Source organism: Hyla sarda, chromosome 7 (assembly GCF_029499605.1).
Source record: "Hyla sarda isolate aHylSar1 chromosome 7, aHylSar1.hap1, whole genome shotgun sequence".
Classification (NCBI taxonomy): domain Eukaryota; kingdom Metazoa; phylum Chordata; class Amphibia; order Anura; family Hylidae; genus Hyla; species Hyla sarda.
The window spans coordinates 191,530,065-191,552,411 of record NC_079195.1 but is presented as its reverse complement, the minus strand read 5'-3'; the positions used below and the strand labels follow the sequence as shown (position 1 = coordinate 191,552,411).

At 41.8% G+C, this 22,347-nt stretch overlaps 1 protein-coding gene across 5 annotated transcripts in view; it reads right to left on the bottom strand.

The window, feature by feature from the left end:
• Window positions 1-22,347, bottom strand: part of LOC130282944 (torsin-1A-interacting protein 1-like) — a 60,707-nt gene that overhangs the window by 15,389 nt on the left and 22,971 nt on the right. For 4 of the 5 annotated variants that reach the window (XM_056531943.1, XM_056531942.1, XM_056531946.1 and 1 more), the window contains 7 exons: window positions 21,967-22,014; window positions 16,409-16,462; window positions 15,434-15,550; window positions 13,111-13,152; window positions 11,780-11,812; window positions 7,163-7,216; window positions 4,138-4,191 (listed from right to left, as the gene is read on the bottom strand). In XM_056531943.1, the coding sequence (XP_056387918.1) occupies window positions 4,138-4,191; window positions 7,163-7,216; window positions 11,780-11,812; window positions 13,111-13,152; window positions 15,434-15,550; window positions 16,409-16,462; window positions 21,967-22,014 (402 nt within the window). The remainder of the gene's footprint in view (window positions 1-4,137; window positions 4,192-7,162; window positions 7,217-11,779; window positions 11,813-13,110; window positions 13,153-15,433; window positions 15,551-16,408; window positions 16,463-21,966; window positions 22,015-22,347) is intronic. The other variant, XM_056531944.1, reaches the window with a different exon arrangement.

The window sequence follows — 22,347 nt, the reverse complement described above, 5'->3', positions numbered from 1 at the left end:
TTAAGTGCAAATCCCTATTTATATGGATATATAAATAAATAAATTAAAAAAAGATATATATATATATATATATATATATATATATATATATATATATATATATATATATATATATACACATATACACACACACACATATATATATACATATATATATATATATATATTTTATTTTTTTTTTTAATTATTTTTATTATTATAATAATTTTTCTTATAAAAGAAAAATAAATCCTGCTCTCTAGTGCTGCTATAGAGTCAGTTAAGGCCATAAGCTATTCAAGCTGATCAAATGCATACGCGGTGGATAATTTATTGCATTGCACAAATATTTAGCCTTCCTGGCGGTATGATTCTGTCGGGAAATTTGTTCCAAAAGCGGTACAATTTTTTGCACTGAATTTCACATCTCCCACCCAGCCATTTCACATCTCCCCCGTAACATTCCCCCTCCCTTGTCACATCCCCCCCGTCACATTCTCCCCCCCCCCCCTTGTCACATTCCCCCCCTCCCCCTGTCACATTCCCCCCCCCCCTGTCACATTCCACTAGGTTTGCCGGGCAGATTTCAAACCTAGTGTATTTGCTGCAGACCAAGTCCTTTCCCCTTCAGCCAATCACAGGCTTTACACCACTGCGGCCTGTGATTGGCTGAAAAGTGAAAGGTCCTGTAAGATGAATAGTGAAGAGAGCAGGGACCAGAGGGCACGGAGGGGAACGACATCTGCAGGGACCGGGATTAGGTGAGCAAAAGTTTTTTTTAATTTTACTCATTTTTCCTTTTACACTTAGCTCAGTGTTTTTCTAACAGGGTGCCTCCAGCTGTTGTGAAACTACTACTCCCAGCATGCACGGACAGCCTTTGGCTGTTCGGGCATGCTGAGAGTTGAAGTTTTGCAACAGCTGGAGGCCCCCTGGTAGGGAAACACTGACTTTTAGTATTTTTCTTTACCTGCGCTGGCCGGCCCCCGCAACGGGAGCTGACCAGAGCAGATAATCGCAAGTTTTCCCGGGGGCCGCATCACTATATCGCATTGCTTTTGCGATATATCGTGCAGCCCAGCCGGGAACTCTGCAATTCTACCCCGAGCGTGACTCGGGGTTACCGATCCTGGCAGGGAAAATTAACCCCAAGTCACGCTCGGGATTACCGCGCAGGAGGTTAATATAACCCATAGCAGATAAGTAATCATAGCATGATATTTACTATTCTACCAGTCACCCCTGAAGCTTATTACTATTGTAGGCGACCAGCAAAAAGGAAGTATTCTGGGCAGAATTGCCAATGCTACAGTGACCATAACCCTGGAAGTGATTGCTCTCTATATTGTGTTCAGTAGATTTCTCTTTACATCATGGGCCAGGTTCACACAGAGCAGTTTGGTAAACACATATATCCTTTATACCTAAACATCTCTTACATAGAATGTGTTGGCAGATAAGAACCATTTGGCCCATCTAGTCTGCCCAATAATCTGAATACTATGAATAGTCCCTGGTTCTATCTTATATGAAGGATAGCCTTATGCTTATCACATGCATGTTTAAACTCCTTCACTGTATTTGCAGTGACCACTTCTGCAGGAAGACTGTTCCATGCATCCACTACTCTCTCAGTAAAGTAATACTTCCTGATATTACTGCACAAACCTTTGCCCCTCTTATTTAAACTATGTCCTCTTGTGGTAGTTTTTCTTCTTTTAAATATCTTCTCCTTTACTGTGTTGATTCCAAGCTATACATGTTAAGGTCCTTTAACCTTTCCTGGTAAGTTTTATCCTGCAATCCATGGACTAGTTTAGTAGCTCTTCTCTGAACTCTCTCTAGAGTATTTATATCCTTTTGGAGATATGGCCTCCAGTACTGCACACAATACTCCAAGTGAGGTCTCACCAGTGTTCTGTACAGCATCATGAGCACTTCTCTCTTTCTACTGCTTATACCTCTCCCTATACATCCAAGCATTCTGCTAGCGTTTCCTGCTGCTCTATTACATTGTCTTAAGTCTTCTGAAATAATTACTCCTTAATCCCTTTCCTCAGATACAGAGGTCAGGACTGTGTCAAATATTCTATATTCTGCCTGCATTATCTTGCACTTATCCACATTATATTTCAGTTGCCAGAGTTTTGACAATTCTTCTAGTTTGCCTAAATCCTTTTCCATTTGGCGTATCCAGGAACATCAACCCTGTTACATATCTTTGTGTCATCAGCAAAAAGACATACCTTACCATCGAGACCTTCTGGAATATCACTAATGAAGATATTAAACAATATTGGTCCCAGTACAGATCCCTGAGGTATCCCACTGGTAACAAGACTTTGCTCTTAATATTCTCCATTGGCTACAAAACTCTGTTGTCTGTCATTCAGCCAACTGCCTAATCCACTCAACAATATTGGAGTCCAAGCTCAATGACTGTAGTTTATTGAAAAGTCTTCTATGTGGGACATTGTCAAAAGCCTTACTAAAATCGATGTCTACTGCCCCTCCGCCATCTATTATTTTAGTCACCCAGTCAAAAAAATCTATAAGATTTGTTTGACATGATCTCCCTGAAGTAAACCCATGTTTTTCATCTTGCAAAGATGTTCCACAATCCTATCCTTTAGTAGGGTTTCCATTAATTTCCCCACTATTGATGTCAGACTTACTGGCCTATAGTTGCTTGATTTCGCCCTACTTTCCAATCTTCAGAAACGACTTCTGTTACCAGTGATTGGTTAACAGATTTATTTAACGGTTTTGCTAGCTCACCACTAAGCTCTTTTAATAATTTTGGGTGTATTCCATCAGGCCCATGTGACTTATTTGTCTTCACTTTAGACAGAAAACGTAGAACCTCTTCCTCTGTAAAAACACATGCATCAAACGATTCATTAGTCTTCCTCCCTAATTTAGGTACTTTTCCTTCTTTTTCTTCTGTAAAAACTGAACAGAAGTATTCATTAAGGCAGTCGGCTAGCCCTTTATTCTCTTCCTTTGTTTTTAATTTAGCTATACCTTGTTTTAATTTCCATTTTTCATTTATATATCTGAAGAATGCGATATCCCTTTTTTCACAGACTGAGCTTGTTTTTCTTCTGCCTGCGCTTAAGAAGTTCTTATAACTTGCTTGGCCTCTTTCTGCCTAGTCTTGTAGATTTCCCTATCTTCCTTGCTCTGCGATTTTATAATTACTAAATGATTGCTTTTAGTTCTTTATGATTTTAGCCACTTCTGCTGAGTACCACAGTGGTCTCTTCCTTTTTCTGCTTTTACTGACAAGTCTACTGCAATTTTCTGTTGCCTTCAATAAAGCATTTTTTAAGTAGTCCCATTTCTCCTGAACTCCATGTAATCCGTTCCAGTCTGATAGGGACTCATTTATGACTAATCTCATTTTTGAAAAGTCTGTTTTTCTAAAATCTAAAACTTTTGTTTTTGTGTGGTGTGACTCCTTCACTGTTCTTATATTAAACCACACTGACTGGTGATCACTAGATCCCAAGCTTTCGCCTACAATAACATCATATACCAAATCCCCATTTGTGAATACCAAATCCAAAATGGCCTCCCTCCGGGTTGGCTCCTCAACCACTTGTTGTAGAGATAATCCCAGTAGGGAATTTAGAATATCTGTACTCCTGGCAGAACTAGCTATTTTGGTTTTCCAGTTTATTTCCGGAAGATCTTGTTTTTTTGGTTTTCATTGATTCTATGGATACGGATATTATCCTGACAGTGGTTTTATGTGTTCTCCCTGTGTACTGAATGTATATAAACTCACAAGTCTAAGATAAACTGCGCTAGCTGATGTGTCAGGTGACTGTTTGCAGCCAATGGCGGGGAGGCTATAGAGTAAGAGAGTCTGATCTGTTACACTGTACATAAACACAGACATAATATAGGAGTATTCATCTGTGTGTTGGGTGTTTCCTGTGATAAACACGTATATATCTGGCTGTGGTATAACACACAGAAATATTTGATCTTTTCCATGTACCTCATTTTTGTTTATGGTGACGTCTGGTCTCTTCTCATCCATGGCACAAAGGACAATAAAACGAGCATTTTTCTACACACAGTTTTTGTTCAAGTAGCGTTTTATCAATAAAAGTAATAGAAAATGATTACTCTTTAAAAGGACTAACATACCATCAGAAAAGCCGCCATGTGTGCCAGTCCAGACAGATGGCTTATCTGTAAGCTCTGCAGATAAAAAGTCAATATATATGAAATATACAAGAGAGAACAGCAACTATAACACATGATACCACATATAACCAAAAATATTATTCTCTTCCTAAAAGGTGTTTTTTTCCCCAATCACTTAGAAGGTGAAAGACAAGAGAGCAATTGAAGGTTATTCATCATAGGAAATCATAGGTGTCCAAAAGAAGGGATACAGTATAACCTAATCCCAATTCTACCTGCATCACTTAAAGCTAGTTTTCCTGGTGTACCAGAAGGGTGACACCTTCAGGGACTGTCAACATGTTGTAAAAGCAGGGCTTAAAGGGGTACTCCACTGGAAAACATTTTCTTTTAAAGCAACTGGTGCCAGAAAGTTAAACAGATTTGTAAATTACTTCTATTAAAAAAATCCCAATCCTTCTAGTATCTATCAGCTGCTGTATAATACACAGGAAGTTCTTTTCTTTTTGAGTTTCCTTTCTGTCTGACTACAGGGCTCTCTGCTGGCACCTCTGTCCATGTCAGGAACTGTCCAGAGCAAAAGAGGTTTGCTAAGGGGATTTGCTCCTACTCTGGACAGTTCCTGACATGGAAAGAGGTGTCAGCAGAGAGCACTGTGGTCAGACAGAAAAGGAAATTCAAAAAGAAAAGAACTTCCTGTGCATTATACAGCAGCTGATAGGTACTAGAAGGATTGGGATTTTTTAATAGAAGTAATTTACAAATCTGTTAAACTTCCTGGCACCAGTTGATTTAAAAGAAAATGTTTTCCAGTGCAGTACCTAGGGCTGGGCGGTATGACCAAATCTGCGTATCACGGTATTTTTGTAACTTTCGGTGGTTCCACGGTATATAACAGTATTTCCTCCCCCCCCCCCCCCCAAATTAATTATCAGCCCAGCGCTGCGCTATTCTGCCCCCCCCCCCCAACAAAAATGAATGATCAGCCAAGCGCTGCCCCCATCGGGGTAGATACTCACATGTCACCCACTGCCCACCTCGTGCTGTTTGTTGCCGCTGCCGGCGCAGACATAAGGTAAACAAAATAAATTCACGCATGTTCAGGCTGTCCGGGCATGCTGACAGTTATAGTTTTGCAACATCTGGAGGTCGGCAGGTTGAAGACCACTGGTACAGAGTTTCAGCGCCGGCGGCCGCAACAAACATGAGGATGAGGAGGGCAGCGCATGCAGGTGACATATCAGTATTTACCCCGATGGGGACAGCGCTGGGATGATAATTAATTGGGGGGGCAGAACAGCGCTCACGGGTGACTTGTGATTAGTTGCCCGATGTGGGGACAGCGCAGCGCTGGGCTCATTCATTCCCAAGGGGGAGGGGCCCAACCGGTATTGCGGTATGGGTTAAAATTCATATCATGCAGCACAAAAATGTCAATATTCGGTATGAACCGGTATACCGCCCAGCCCTAGCTGTACCCCTTTAAGCCCTGCAAGGATGCATGGGAACAGAGTTCCTGTAATTTTCCAGAGCAGTAACACTGTTCCCATTAGCAGGAGTCCTGGAGGATCAGCCCTTGAGTAGAAATCTTGAGTTCCCAGGACTTTTTTCCCAGGACTTGACCCCTGCATAAAAGTAAAGAAGAAGGAAGAGAGGAGAAGCAGGCAGGAACACTGGTTGACCCCATGGTCGGCAGGTAACCGTGTTCAGCTGCTCGGTTCCTCCTTGTCTTCTTGGAGGAAGAGGCAAGAGTGCGATTGTATCAACACTGTTCATCCTCTTCCTTTGGGGACAAGCAGGAAATCATGATACATTAACAAAATAACCTGTCATAGAGCAAGTGAATGCTGAATAAAGGTGACAACTCTGTATATGAGTGGTTTCCAAACAGTGTTACTCCAGGGTCTGCTGCAAAGTCCCAGCATGCCCGGACTGCCGAAGGCATGCTGGAAGTTGTAGTTTTGCAACAACCAGAGACATATTGTTTGGAAAACACTGCTGTATATAGACAAACAGTTATCCCCTATCCACAGGCATTCTTCTATAGTTAATAAAGTGTTGGAACATGTAATTACTTGGAGTCACTTCTTCACCACCTATAGCTTGATGTGGCAAAGCAGAGCCCTGCCCCTACTCAACACCCACTGCAGTGCCCGTGTCCCCTGCATAGTGCCCATTGCCATGCCTTGTCCTCCACATCCACTGCGGTGACCTGTCCCTCGCACAATGCCCTTTACAGTGTCCTGTGCCTAACAATCACCCACTGCAGCAGTGCCCTGTCCCCCATTTAGCGTCCACTGCAGTGTCTTGCCTTCACCCACACCACAGTGGTTACGTCTTGTTTTCCCCCAGCCAAAGTGTGTAAGGCATTGCTTTGCCTCTCCTACATCTCTATAGTAACCTCTGAAATTAGAAAGGGGGGATAAGGCATTGCTGAGAATACTTAGTAAGGGACACAATATTTACAGCAATGTCGTATCCTCCCTCCTAACAGTGTCCACAACAGTGCACCATCACCCCTTTTCTCTAAAGCAATGCCCCCCTTTACTACCAGAAATACCTACCTTATGATAAGTGTTCAGCCGTCATCAAGCTACATATATGCAGTCTATGCTAATCGATCTCACCCAATACTGATTTATGCAGGTAGAGTACTGTGATGGCTGCCAGAAAAGATGGAGCTGGATGCAGTCAGCGACAGCCCGACTCCATACCGCATAATAAAAACCTTGCATTGTAACCCAATAAAGAAATGAAATTTTAAAAAATAAATAATGTCCCCTCTGATGGTTTTGTGGTACCCGCTGGCCTTTGTAGCCTGGGCACATAATAGGCAATAAATCATTGGTGCAGCGATCCCTTACGTCACTGCTGCAGTTTGTGATTGGCTGTTCATGTCACGTGTTGGACAACATGTCAATGATGCAGAGTTGTGAACAAGGATCGGCGGGGATTTGTAAATTATTTATCCCATAAACAAAATCAAAGCTCAATAAATTGTAACAAATATTACACATAAACATACTTTTACTTCTCAGTGTTAGTCTTTCTTCTGTATAGGTTTCTTCCTTTAATTTATCTGAAGAACACAATGGAAATGAGTTAGCCTGACAAAGATCAACGCAATGGGGGAGATATACCCAAACTGGTGTAAAGGAAAGTGTTTTTTTCACAGCAACCAATCTGAGGTGGGGGGGGGGGGGGTTGGGGGGAGGGTCATATTTTATTGTACTGCAAAAAAACAAGTCCACTTTGGATTTGAACACAACTCCTGGCTTGGAATCCCTTCCCATTGGGAAAAGCAGCGCCTCACATCAGAAGGGTCTTTTTCTTCACCTTTGTACACCGTTTTACAGAACAGGTTGCCCCCGTCACACAACCCCAGGGCTGAGTAGCTTTTCCACAGCATTCAATTCCTTATTAAAGTTATAGGTGCATTTTTCCCTCTCCAAGGTAAGCGTCCATTTTACATTTTTCTATCTGTGTGGACCCCTGTGTCTTTAAAGGGATTATCCCTATTTTTTTTATATATATCAACTGGCTCCAGAAAGTTAAACAGATTTGTAAATTACATCTATTAAAAAATCTTAATCCTTTCAGTACTTCTGAGCTTCTGAAGTTAAAGGGGTACTCCGGTGAAAACCTTTTTTCTTTTAAATCAACTGGTGGCAGAAAGTTAAACATATTTGTAAATTACTTCTATTAAAAAATCTTAATCCTTCCAGTACTTATTAGCTGCTGAATGCTACAGAGGAAATTCCTTTCTTTTTGAAACACTGATGACATCACGAGCACAGTGCTCTCTGCTGACATCTCTGTCCATTTTAGCAACCATGCATAGCAGATGTGGCTCAGTGGTTAGCACTGCTGCCTTGCAGTGCTGGGGACTTGGGTTCAAATCCCACTAAGGACAACAATAAATAAAGCATTATTATTATTATAACGTCAGCAGAGGGAACTGTGTTCGTGATGTCATCAGAGAGCATTCCAAAAAGAAAAGAATTTCCCCTGTAGTATTCAGCAGCTAATAAGTACAGGAAGGATTAAGATTTTTTTAATAGAATTAATTTACAAATATGTTTAACTTTCTGCCACCAGTTCATTTAAAAGAAAAAAGGTTTTCACCGGAGTACCCCTTTAAGGTTGTTCTTTTCTGTCTAAGTGCTCTCTGATGACACGTCTCCGGAACCACCAAGTTTAGAAGAGATTTGCTATGGGGATTTGCTTCTAAACTGGACACATGTCATCAGAGAGCAGTTAGACAGAAAAGAACAACTCAACTTCAGAAGCTACTGAAAAGGATCAAGATTTTTTAATAGAAGTAATTTACAAATCTGTTTAACTTTCTGGAGCCAGTTGATATATAAAAAAAAAAGTTTTTCCCTGGATAACCCCTTTAAACATTGGGGTAATACACAAGCGCTGTCCTCCATGATTGCTACAGAGATTTCTGGATAATTCTTCTGTCTGTGGTCTAACTATACTTGGTTGTATTTGCACTATGCACTTTACATCTGTCTATTTTTAGTATGTGACCATAGCATTAAGGTGATTGGTTTACTTAGGTTTACTTTACCTTTCCATTTTGTATGCTCCAGAGGGGAGTTTTTTTTTGGTTCTGTTGATCATTGTGAGATATTATGTGATCTAATACAATGTTATTATTGTCTGTTTCTTTAATAAAGCATTATATGTTGTGATTTTGATTAGAACTGGCTTTAGTGTTATTATTTGGAGTTGTAGATGTAAAAGGAAATCAAAACCCTTTGCACAAGAGAACACGAAGACCACAAAAGCTATAAGTCAAGACCATATACAGTGGTCCCTCAACATACGATGGTAATCCGTTCCAAATGGACCATCGTTTGTTGAAACCATTGCATGTTGAGGGATCCGTGCAATGTAAAGTATAGGACAGTGGTCTACAACCTGCGGACCTCCAGATGTTGCAAAACTACAACACCCAGCATGCCCGGACAGCCGTTGGCTGTCCGGGCATGCTGGGAGTTGTAGTTTTGCAACATCTGGAGGTCCGCAGGTTGTAGACCACTGGTATAGGAAGTTATACTCGCGTGTCCCCGCCGCTCCGGACCATCACCGCTGCCCTGGATGTCGCCTTCCTTCCCTGTCGCCGCGTCCCCGGCATCCTCGCTCTCCGTCGCCGCCATCACGTCGCTACACACGCCGCTTCTGTTGGATGATGGGACGGCGTGCGCAGCGACGTGATGACGACGATGGAGAGCGCCGACGATGGAGGGATCCCGAAGAGGACGCGCCAGAGCCCCGAGGACAGGTAAGCGATCGTCAGCGGACCACACGGGGCACCGTAAACGGCTATCCGGTGGCAGATGAAGCAGTCTGCGCTGCCGGATAGCCATTTACGCAATGGCCCCGACATACAAAAGCATCGTATGTTGATGCAGGCCATCGCATGTTGAAATTTTCGTAAGTCGGGGGGGTCACTGTACATTACATATAGAAGAAGAATGCCCGAACCTTTTCTTGTACCTCCCAGCTTCTGTTGATAATGAGATGTTTCTTTTTCATCACCTGGAATAAAAGACAATATAATATATAAAGAAGGGATTCTATATAGAGCAGTGTTTTACTGGTACAGTTGCGTTATGGAAAACATTTATATATACACACACACACCTTCAGAGCTGGACTGGGATTGTCCTGCCTTTGTACGTTCTGCAATTACAAATAATCATATATATGAAGTAACACCGGAGCTACAGAGCCTGGTGAACGTAAATGATACATACAGAAGTATACGTACCTCTAGAGAATTTTTCATCTCTTTGGTACTTTGACTCTTCTTCATCATGTGCAGAAAGAAAAAACAATTGAATTACAATAGACAAGATTAAAAGAGAATCTGTCAGATCTTTTTTTTATTATTATTATTATTATTTTTTTTAACCTCTAACTTAGCATTTCCCAACCAGTGTGCCTCCAGCTGTTTCAAAACTAAAATTCCCAGCATGGAGCTGTGAATAGTTACACTGTATAAAACCAGCTGACAGATTCCCTTTAGGATGACGTACAGAAGTACAATCAAATACCATTGTCCAGCAGCATCACCTGCACTAACATGAATACACAGGTTAAAGGGGTACTCCGGTGAAAACCTTTTTTCTTTTAAATCAACTGATGGCGGAAAGTTAAAACATATTTGTAAATTACTTCTATTAAAAAATCTTATTCCTTCCAGTACTTATTAGCTGCTGAATGCTACAGAGGAAATTCCTTTCTTTTTGGAACACTGATGACATCACGAGCACAGTGCTCTCTGCTGATATCTCTGTCCATTTTAGCAACCATGCAGAGCAGATGTATGCTAAGGGCAGCATGGTGGCTCAGTGGTTAGCACTGCTGCCTTGCAGTGCTGGGGACTTGGGTTTAAATCCCACTAAGGACAACAATAAATAAAGCGTCATTATTATTATAATAACGTCAGCAGAGAGAACTGTGCTCATGATGTCAGAGAGCATTTCAAAAAGAAAAGAATTTCCTCTGTAGTATTCAGCAGCTAATAAGTACAGGAAGGATTAACATTTTTTAATAGAAGTAATTTACAAAGATGTTTAACTTTCTGCCACCAGTTGATTTAAAAGAAAAAATGTTTTCACCGGAGTACCCCTTTAATAGTTCGGGTGCTGTTGATTCGAACAGTTTACCGTATAAAATCTGTGCAGCAGTTCTGATGTAATAGTTAGAAGGAAAAATATGCAAATCAGCCTTTCTGAGCAATGGAGGCGTTCTTTACGCTGTACTAGCAATGCTTCTCCAGCCTGCTCAGAATGATAACTCCGCCCCTTGTGTCACAAACTCCACCCCTTTATCAATATTCACCCCTTTTCTTCAGCAAGTCTGTGAAGGGGACAGAGTTCTAGGCTGAAGGGGGCGAAGTTATTGGCAAGACCAGGTGGAGAAGCATTGCTAGTACAGCATAAAAAACACCTTCAGTGTCAACAAGGAAATGTTCATACAGAATAAATAGGTATATTTCAAAGAAGAAAAGCCCCAAAGAAGCTTTAAAAAAATAAAAATAAAACTAAAATGGAAACCCGGTTCTCAGCTCCAACCTACTGGGGGATGTACAGAAACAGAGCTGAAAATCCTGCACCAATTTATTTCAATGGGGAATTGCATAATAAGTAATAGTCTCAAAGGGGTACTCCGCTGCTCAGGGTTTGGAACAAACTGTTCCGAATGCTGGAGCCGGGAGCTCGTGGCGTCATAGCCACGCCCCATCAATGCAAGTCTATGGGAGGGGGCGTGACAGCTGTCACGCCCCCTCCCATACACTTGCATCGAGGGGGCGGGGCTATAACGTCACAAGCTCCCGGTACCAGCTCCAGCGTTCGGAACAGTTTGTTCCAAACGCTGAGCAGCGGAGTACCCCTTTAATCTGGCTAAATACATTAAATTAGAGTAGAATAGGCCAGCCAATTTCTGTAGCATTGGCCGACAAGTAATGTGTAGAATAGCCTCCTCATTCTCTCCGACAGTAGATGTCAAAGAGAGAAGAATCGGGTGGTCATCTGACAGCTACTTGTAATACATCACCGGCTTCAGTTTACAGTATAACCATCCTAATAGGATTGACACAAAATAAGACGCAAAATACACCTACCTCTAGTATACACAGGGGGCTGCATTCTACTAGCTGCAGTTAAATGAAAGCAAACGAAATCAGAACTCAGTATAGGAACATGTTATAGCATAAAGTGCAGGTGTAAATATACATATACACAATTCACCCAAACACACCCACAATACTCCACATACTATTTAACTGTACCCCGTACTGCAGAACTACAAAATCTCAGCATGCCCAGACCGTGGCAGAGCTTCAAGATCTGCTGGGATTTGTAGTTCTCCTTGTTGTGTGAATCAGTTCTCATAGGGGTATTTCAACACTTAAAGGGGGTACTCCACTGGAAAACATTTTTTTTTTTAAATCAACTGGTTCCAGAAAGTTAAACAAATTGTTAAATGACTTCTATTAAAAAAATCTTAATCCTTCCAGTATTTATCAGCTGCTGTTACGATCTACAGGAAGTTTTTTTCTTTTTGAATTTCCTTTCAGTCTGACCACAGTGCTCTCTGCTGACACCTCTGTCCATGTCAGGAACTGTCCAGAGTAGGAGAAAATCCCCATAGCAAACCTATCCTGCTCTGGACAGTTCCTAAAATGGACAGAGGTGTCAGCAGAGGGCACTGTGGTCAGACAGAAAAGAAATTCAAAAAGAAAAAAAAAAACTTCCTGTTGATCATAACAGCAGCTGATAAGTACTGGAAGGATTAATATTTCTTTAATAGAAGTAATTTACAAATCTGTTTAACTTTCTGGCACCAGTTGATTTAAAAAAAATCTTTTCCAGTGGTGTACCCCTTTAAAGACTTTTCCCAATCTAGAGAATAGAGGAGAAGTCTCTGATTGCTAAAGGTCCGACTGCTGAGACCCAATGCAATCTCCAGAAGAGGCCCTTAGCTAGATTCTGGTATGTCTGGAAACACACCGCTCCATGCAGCAGGGACAGCAAGGGCCCCGTTCTGGAAATTATGGGGGTCCCTTTCCCCATGATCAGACACTTAACCCCCATACTGTGGATAGGGGATACGTTTTTAAGTAGTGCTGGTACACCCCTAGCAGAACAGGATATGGTTTGTCTGTAGTATTTTTGCACTTATTTTCCTTTATTCTTTGCTTTTTTTTTTACTTTGGAATGACATTTTGAGGGCTCCAAAACCAATTACTGGTTTTCCTTAGAGTTTTATGGACTCAACATACAATGGTTGCCCCGGAACCAATTATTATTGTATGTTAAATGATCACTGTATTGAGTTTCTTTGTCACTATCTTTGAGATAAAAGGAAACAATGTCGACAATTTTCATAGTAGTTTGAGCAGAGGTGAAATAATGTGTTACAAGGTATTGACATGATAGACTGTAGACTTACCACTAGATATGGGAGGTCTTACGAGATTTAATGTTGTGTCATCTGCAGTTAAATATAAGACAATTACTACCTGTATGTTTCAGTTTTATGCATTAATGTGTAATAAAACAATATACACATACCACCAGGGTGCGGAGACGCCCACCCCAATCACACACACGCCTTGAGTGTTTGTAGATAAGCTGCTTTCATATATTTTTTTCTCTTATGATACGTTCACATTTTCTGCAGCTGATTGACTTCAATAGGTAGTAGCTGCAGAAAATATGCAGCAGATAGTGTACATGTGAACGCACAGTGAATTGCACAGTACTTCAGGATCTGATAACAGTGGATTTGCTTTATTAGATGTTTTAATCACATTTCAGCAGCCATTTATTCAGAAAACCAACCCCTAGTACTGTATTATATTGTAGGCATCAGTTCTACAGTCTGGATCCACAAGACAACTGTGCAATTATTTACTAACTATGGGCCATAGGATTTAAAGAACATAATGAAAATGTACCCGATTCTCCCACCTGATCTTTAGATATAACTGCATGTTGGGCATCACAGTCGGCGAGGTGACCGCACAACATCTAGTAAGTATTGTACACAGGTCCTTTTAACCAGAACAGGACTGGTGAATCACACTTCTAGGCATCATACGTTTGTCTAAGCAAATGTAATGCTCAGCATGCAGGTGTGTCTCTCCTAACTAAATTTAAAGACTGGGAGGGTAACAACGGAACGACACTTTGAAGGGAAGGGGTCATCAGAAAATTACTTATTGTATAAATCAGGTTAAACCAATTTTTAAGAACTACTGGTTATTTTTTTTTTTTTTTGCTATTTTTTCATTTTACAATCTATATATTATAAAATAATCCTAAAATATTACACTGCAAAAACAAAAAGAAAAATAGCCAGCACAACTACCTGATAGACAGGTGCACGCTATTGTTGGTATATCCAAAAGGCCTGTTGCAAAGCCAGTTGTAATGAGTGGTTATTTTAGTATATTCTCGGATATCAACAAGGAATTTTCATCCCCACAACTACTGCTCACTGGATTTCTTTTTTCTCTCCTTTTCTTTAAAGGGTAGCTCCCACCATCCTATTTTTTTTTTTGCTAGCCCTAACCCCCCCCCCCCCCTCGCTACGGCACTAGCCCGTTCACTCCTCCCCACCCCCCCCCATGCCCCGCATACCCAATTCCCTCATTACACTTGCAGTTACTGCAGAGTCTGTCAGCGGGCGTGCAGGGCAAGCGGCAGCAAAGAGGCGGCGGCGATGTGCGGGAGGTGTGGCCTCCTAGCCAGTGGCCGGGGAGCCAATGCGCTCGCTCCCGCCTGTCTGATTGACAGGCAGGGAACGAGTGCAGCCTAACTGAAAAAGGACTGATTGCTACTCCAAATTCAGTCCTTTTTCAGTGGCCGGTTTTTAAATGTAAATTAAACCTTTTTAATGAAAAAATAAATAATAAAAAGTATATTAGAGATAAATGGGTGACAGTGCCCATTTAACCAAATCTAGGTAAACCTTAGAGATGGTTGTGTGTGATAATCCCACTAGATCAGCAGTTTCTAAAAAACTAAGGTGAGTCTGTCTGGCACCAACAACCATACCACATTCCAAGTCACTTAAATCCCTTTTCTTCCCCTGATGCTCGGTTTGAAATTCAGCAAGTTTTCTTGACCACATCTACATGCCTAAATACATTTTGCTGCTGCCACATGATTGGCTGATTAGTTATTTGTGTTCAAGGGGTACTCGGGAGGAAAAAAATTAAGAAAAATCAACTGGTGCCAGAAAGTTAAACAGATTTGTAAATTACTTTTATTCAAAGATCTTAATCCTTCCAGTACTTAACGGCTACTGTATCCTTCAGAGGAAGTTGTGTAGTTTGTTTCAGTCTGACCACAGTGCTCTCTGCTGACACCTCTGTCCGTGTCAGAAACTGTTCAATAGCAAATCCCTATAGTAAACCTCTCCTGACATGGACAGAGGTGTCAGCAGAGAGCACTGTGGTCAGACTGGAAAGAACTAGATTTTTGAATAGAAGTAATTTACAAATCTGTATAACTTTCTGGCACCAGTTGATTTTAAAACTCCCCCCCCCCCCTCCAGAGTACTCCTTTATCAAGCAATTCAACAGGTATACCTAATAAAATGGCCAATGAGGGTTTGTAAAGGTATTTATCGAAACACATTTTTCTATCCGTAAATATGTGTTTTTAAGTACAAGTATTTATTTTCTTTCTAAACCTGGAGTTAAAAAGAGAGAAGCATGAAAGGCATGAAATACAAATTCAATGGTCATCACTTCCATTTCACTTACTTGTGAAAGAAGAAGCGGTTGTAGGAAGATTGGGCTGTCTGTCATTTTCGGATACTCCACTCGTGCTGCTGTTATCATAATCGGAGCCGTCAGAGTTGTCGTCCATTTCAGGCGTGACTGTAAGAGATGAGCAGGTGGGATGAAGCTAAATTATGCTTTCTATATCTGGCATTATGAAAACAAACCCCCTACAGAAAGTTTAACATTCTTTCATTGGTGAACTAAATTCAACCCGATTTCCATTTCTGGGGCACACACATAAGTTACTAATTATTTAAAATACCATTTAAGTTTGTAGGTTTTAAAGGGGTACCTCAGTTGCCCCAGCATTCGGAATATTTAGTTCCGAACGCTCCGAGCGGGCGGCAGGAGTCATGACGTCACTAACACCCCCCCCCCCCCCCCACGTGACATGCCCTTTGTGAGGTCACGCCTCCTCAATGCAAGTTTATGGGAGGGGGCAGAGGCATAGCTATAGGGGGGGCAGAGGCATAGCTATAGGGGGGCAGAGGTAGCAGTTGCACCGGGGCCCTGGTGCCTAAGGCCTAAAACCACATCAGCTCCTTAAGAAACCAGTATAATAATTAGCACTGGGGGCCCTGTTGTAGATTTTGCATTGGGGCTCAGAAGCTACAAGTTACGCCTCTGGGAAGAGGCATGACAGTCGCCATGCCCCCTCCCATAGACATTAATTGAGGGGGTGTGGTGTGACATCACAAAAGGCGTGGTAGTGACGCTGCAACCCGGCTGCCTGCACCCAGTGTGGTAAAGGAACACCGGGTGCTGCACAGAGATCACGGGGGTCCCAGCAGCGGGACCCCTGTGATCAGACATCTTATCCCCTATCCTTTGGAGATATATATATTAGACACACACACACTGTATGTTAACCAGATGCAATAAGTGCAGTGTGAACACACGTGACCTGTAGGAGAATTATCGATGGTGACCTTCTGTATCCCCTTCCATACTTACCAGGTCTGGTGGTTCTCCTTGTAGATTTACTTTTCACTAACGTGCGATCTTTTTCTTTATAAAAAGAAATATAGTGACATAACATCAGCATATTGTTAACTATTTATCAGAAAACAATGATTTATTTCTGTTCTGTGCAAACAAACCTATATCTATATATTGCAGTGACTTTTAGAATCATGAACCAGTGCCTCCTTAGCGGGCAGCTACATAAGCAACAGTAGAATTACAAGGCGCACAAGGTATAGGACGACCAGTTCTCCACAGCAAGAGATGCTGCTGCCTGCTTCAAGACCCCCCCCCTCTCATCATGAAGTCTTATAGAGGGGGGGCCCAAGTGGAGTAGCCCCCCTTTTATCAAAGTCATTTGCCTTTACAGTTCAAATTAAAGGAGTTGGTCAAAACTTTCATACTGATTAGTCCTATTAGTCGTACAGTGTGGCTATGGTACAGTTCGTCTAATTCAAATTATTATGGCTAGCAGTTGCAGTATCGGGCACAACAATATGCATGGCACTGTACCTTTGTAAACAATAAAGGTGACACTGTGACTACAGGAGCCAGAGCTCTCACAGTACTGACGGCACATGTGCAGTGAAACTGTGATGCCCACCACGCGGGCACCGCAAAAAGTGAATGTGCATTTGCAGGATTTTGCCAGGTCAGTCGGCAGGGATAGGCATTGGAGCCCAAACACGTCTCTGCGACCAGTTCTCTCTACTGAGTTATCTCGTTCATGTTACCTTTTCTGGGTTATAGGAGAGTTCGACTAACTTTAATTTAATATGTATGAGTACTTTTATTCTCCTCCTCTTTTTATTCTAAATATATAAATAATTCAGCTGGCTGCACCCAGGGCCTTTCCCTACTGCTTAGCATATTAAAGTTACAGTCCCTACTCCTAGAAGCTGAAACAGGAAAACCATGTTGGTCTGTTTTGCTTATAGAAGCGATCACAGAATATAGAAGACTCAGAGTCCTGTGCATTCATGAATGTTGCCCCACTCCTTGGATTGGTGATTCAGAGGCTCCTGAGTATAAATAGCAGCCGGTACATCCCTGTCCTTATTGGGGGGAGGGGCTTTTCTCACTACGAGCTTGCTGCATTCATTTACTATTTTGCTTTCGCTTTTAGGAGTCCGGACCTGTAGCTGTAATATAGGAGAATGTATAATATAATTTAGGAGAATACACTCCCCTTACATAGGAGAATGTATAATATTATATAGTACAGGGTGGGCCATTTATATGGATACTAGAGATGAGCGTAAATTCGATTTGTCACAAATTTCTCGGCTCGCCAGTTGATGACTTATCCTGCATAAATTAGTTCAGCTTTCCGGTGCTCCCGTGGGCTGGAAAAGGTGGATACAGTCATAGGAGACTCTTTCCTAGGACTGTATCCACCTTTTCCAGCCCACCGGAGCACCGGAAAGCTGAACTAATTTATGCAGGATAAGTCATCAACTGCCGAGCCGAGAAGTTTGTGACGAATCGAGTTTACTGTAAATTCACCTTAATAAAATGGGAATGGTTGGTGATATTAACTTCCTGTTTATGGCACATTAGTATATGCAAGGGGGGAAACTTTGCAAGATGGGTGGTGACCATGGCGGCCATTTTGAAGTCGGCCATTTTGAATCCAACTTTTCTTTTTTTAACCTGGAACAGTTTTTCTCCATATTTTTTGTATGGGCCATTAATATACTTATATACGTTTATCATATCCCCCCTTAAACGTCTCTTCTCAAGACTAAACAATTGTAACTCCTTTAATCGCTCCTCATAGCTAAGATGTTCCATGCCCCATATTAGTTTAGTCGCGCGTCTCTGCACCCTTTCCAGCTCCACAGTGTCCCTTTTATGGACAGGCGCCCAAAACTGAACAGCATATTCCAGGTGAGGCCGTACCAATGCTTTATAAAGGGGGAGTATTATGTCCCTGTCCCTTGAGTCCATGCCTCTTTTGATACATGACAATATCCTGCCGGCTTTGGAAGCAGCAGCCTGACATTGCATGCTATTCTGTAGTCTGTGATCTACAAGTACACCCAGATCCTTCTCTACCAGTGACTCTGACAGTTTAATCCCCCCTAAGACATACGATGCATGCAGGTTATTAGTACCCAGATGCATAACTTTACATTTATCCACATTGAACCTCATTTGCCAAGTGGATGCCCAGACACTTAGTCTATTCAAGTCATCTTGTAACTTATGCACATCCTCTATAGACTGTGCCGTGCTACAAAGCTTGGTGTCATCTGCAAAGATAGAAACAGAGCTGTTAAGACACTGATAGCAACACCGCAGGAGAAATGCTAGCACAGGCTTCCAGTATCTGTAGTTTCAGGTGCTGCACATCTCGTATCTTCACAGCATAGACAATTGCCTTCAGACGACCCCAAAGATAAAAGTCTAAGGGGGTCAGATCGGGAGACCTTGGGGGCCATTCAACTGGCCCACGATGACCAATCCACATTCCAGGAAACTGTTCATCTAGGAATGCTCGGACCTGACACCCATAATGTGGTGGTGCACCATCTTACTGGAAAAACTCAGGGAACGTGTCAGCTTCAGTGCATAAAGAGGAAAACACATCAATTTCGCATATCCAGTGGCCTTGAGGTTTCCATTGTTGAAGAATGGACCCACTATCTTTGTACCCCATATTCCACACCATACCATAAACTTTTGTGTTCCAACAGTCTTGGAGGGATCTATCCAATGTGGGTTAGTGTCAGACCAATAGCGGTGGTTTTGTTTGTTAACTTCACCATTCACATAAAAGTTTGCCTCATCACTGAACAAGATCTTCTGCATAAACTGAGGGTCCTGTTCCAATTTTAGTTTTGCCCATTCTGCAGCACCTGAAACTACAGGTACTGGAAGCCTGTGCTAGCATTTCTCCTGTGGTGTATATAGTAGTATATAGCAGTGTATATGGATACTGGAAGCCTGTGCTAGCATTTCTCCTGCGGTGTATATAGTAGTATATAGCAGTGTATACGGATACTGGAAGCCTGCGCTAGCATTTCTCCTGCTGTGTTGCTATCAGTATGTGAAGAGTGGGAGAAGAGGGTTGCATTGACCATCCAACACAATGGGCAGCACATTGAACACATTTTATAAGTGGTCAGAAACTTGTAAATAACTCATGAAAGAATAAAGTTACGTTAAAACCAAGAAACCAAGCACATCATTGATTTTCTTGTGAAATTCCCAATAAGTATGATGTGTCACATGACCCTCTTCCTATTGAAAAAACAAAAGCTGGATTCAAAATGGCCAACTTCAAAATGGCCTCCATGGTCACCACTCATCTTGAAAAATTTCCCCCCTCACATATACTAATGTGCCACAAACAGGAAGTTAATATAACCAACCATTCCCATTTTATTAAGGTGTAGCAATATAAATGGTCCACCCTGTAGAATACACCCCCTTACATAGGAGAATGTATAATATATAGGAGAATACACTCCTCTTACATAGGAGAATGTATAATATCATATAGTAGTATGTATGTATGTATGTATGTATGTATAGTATCACATTGCTTCATTCACCTTACTGGAGTTAAAGAGTACCTATCACCATCTAAACTTTTCCTACTACTCCCCCTCCCCCTCTGTCCCCGACTCTGACTAAGTCTATTTCTGCATTTATTTTGCTTTAAAAGCCCTAAAAATTACTTTTTTCTATGCTCTTCAGTAGCTCAATTCAAGGCACAGTGCACAGGAGGTTGTGACAGCAACGCAAGTCCTTGGAGAGAGCAAGATAAGCAGTGCATATATAATAAACCATGTGGAAAGTGGAGAGAGGAACTGAGAAAAAGAGAAGAGGGAATGTATCCTCTCTGTTCGCTCCCCGCTTGTGCACAAGCTCAGTGCTCCCTCCCTCCTGCCTGTCTGTCTGACTGGCGGGGAGCTGTGCTGAGCTGATTTCAGACTCGCTCACTGAGTCTGAAATGCTTGCCAACAGGATTGCTAGGGAGACCCCTAGTGGAGAAGTTTTTAAAATTAAAAAACATGAAAGGAGGAAACATTTTTTAAATAAAAGCAATTAACAAGTTGTTCAGTAGAGTTTTATCCTTAATATATACAAAATTTGTTTCATGAGAGGTACACTTTAAAGGAAAACTGTCACCAAGTTCACTCACACTAAACCCAATACACTGGGCTACAGTGTATTTGGGGGGGGGAGGGGGGTCAATAAGGGGGTCACTTACTTTTCTCCCTCCAGCTGCCACTGAGTTATGTCCCGGTAAAGTTCTGTGTTTGTCCCCAGCGCTTCAAGGCAGGGCCCCTGCCGGCTGTCTGCCTCTGACGCGTCCTAAGCTCGCCCCCTTACTTAGCATAATCATTGCAGTCAACTCCACATCCTAGTGACATGGAGTCTCATGCCCCATGAGCGCAGCACTCTGTCTGCAGAGTGTATGCGCCGAAACCTTTCACCCTCGCTACTCCCGACTTCCGGCGCATGCGCAGTAACAATGGCCAGAGCTCTCTCCATACGGCTATGGGCAGGTGTGCTGCCATGAAGAAGATGGTTCAAAACTACATAGATGTTATATGTAAAGGCATGAAAAGCACATGAAATCAAAGGGAAAGATAGATAAAACAGTAAGACACATATATATAGCATCTCGGTGTAGCCACAAATGTTAATGGGGACTAAACACAAGCTGTCTTCTTCCATGTTTTCACATTTCATGATATCTTCCCAAACAAATAGAAAATTCCAGCACTACCGTATTCACACGCTCACCACCTATATGCACTTCTGCTCCCACAACAGACCCTTGCACTGTGCGGTGGCGCTCAGCAACCACAGATCAGTAGTATAAAAGTCCACCCAAAACCAACATGGAGTAGAAAAAAAACTTGCGGCACTCCCGGTGTAGTAAACTGGCAGAGGCCAAAGGAAGTGGGTTGTATCACATGAAACAGCTGTTGCTCTGCTAGGCTGTGCCCCTGACCATGTGTACACTATAAAGGATGCCAGTTTACTACACTGTGGTGAGTGCCGCAAGTTGATTTTTTTCTACTCCATTTTAGATATCTCACGATATACTCTCCAAGCGACATAATTCTAAAAGAATATTTTTTACTGCTTATACTCATGCGTTGTAATATTTTTAATATACATATAACATTATGGTGGGAATTTCCTAATACTTGTGTTGCCAACACCGGTCCTAAGTAGAATCCTGTAGGCAGTAGAGTGACCGGATTTATTTAGAGGAGAATGCCTCCAGAACACAAGGGGCTGCCCTGGCACCACACTTTGAAATCCATAACGCTCCCCCTTCATATAATGGGTGAAATGTATGTTGGGGGTTCTCCTAGTTTGGTCTGTATTACACCTGCTTGGATGTGTTTATGTATTTCGTGTATATGCAGATCTTTTATATGTTACTATGGCAGTGACTATGACTGTTGTATAGTTAAAGCATGATAATTTAATAAGGTATAAATCTATATACTCTTTTAGTCAACATTTATTTAAAGACATTAATGAAGAACGTAAAAAAAGAATACTATGGAGGACATTACCTTTAGCAGCGCTCTTGATTAACGGAATGACAATATCAGAAATATTATCTGTACAGGAGAGCAAGCACATCATCCACCATATTACTTTTGGGTAAGATTGGAATTTACAACTACTCTACAGCAGTGTTAGCCAACGAGGGTTCCTCCAGCTGTTGCAAAACTACAGCTTCCAGCATACTTGGACAGCCGAAGGCTAAAATACTGCAAATTAAAGGGGTACTCCTGTGAAACCAAATGTTTTCAAATCAACTGGTGCCAGAAAGTTATACAGATTTGTAAATTCATTCTATTTAAAAATCTTAATCCTTCCAGTACATATCAGCTGCTGTATGCTCCACAGGAAGTTGTGTAGTTCTTTCCAGTCTAAAAGGTAGTGCTCTC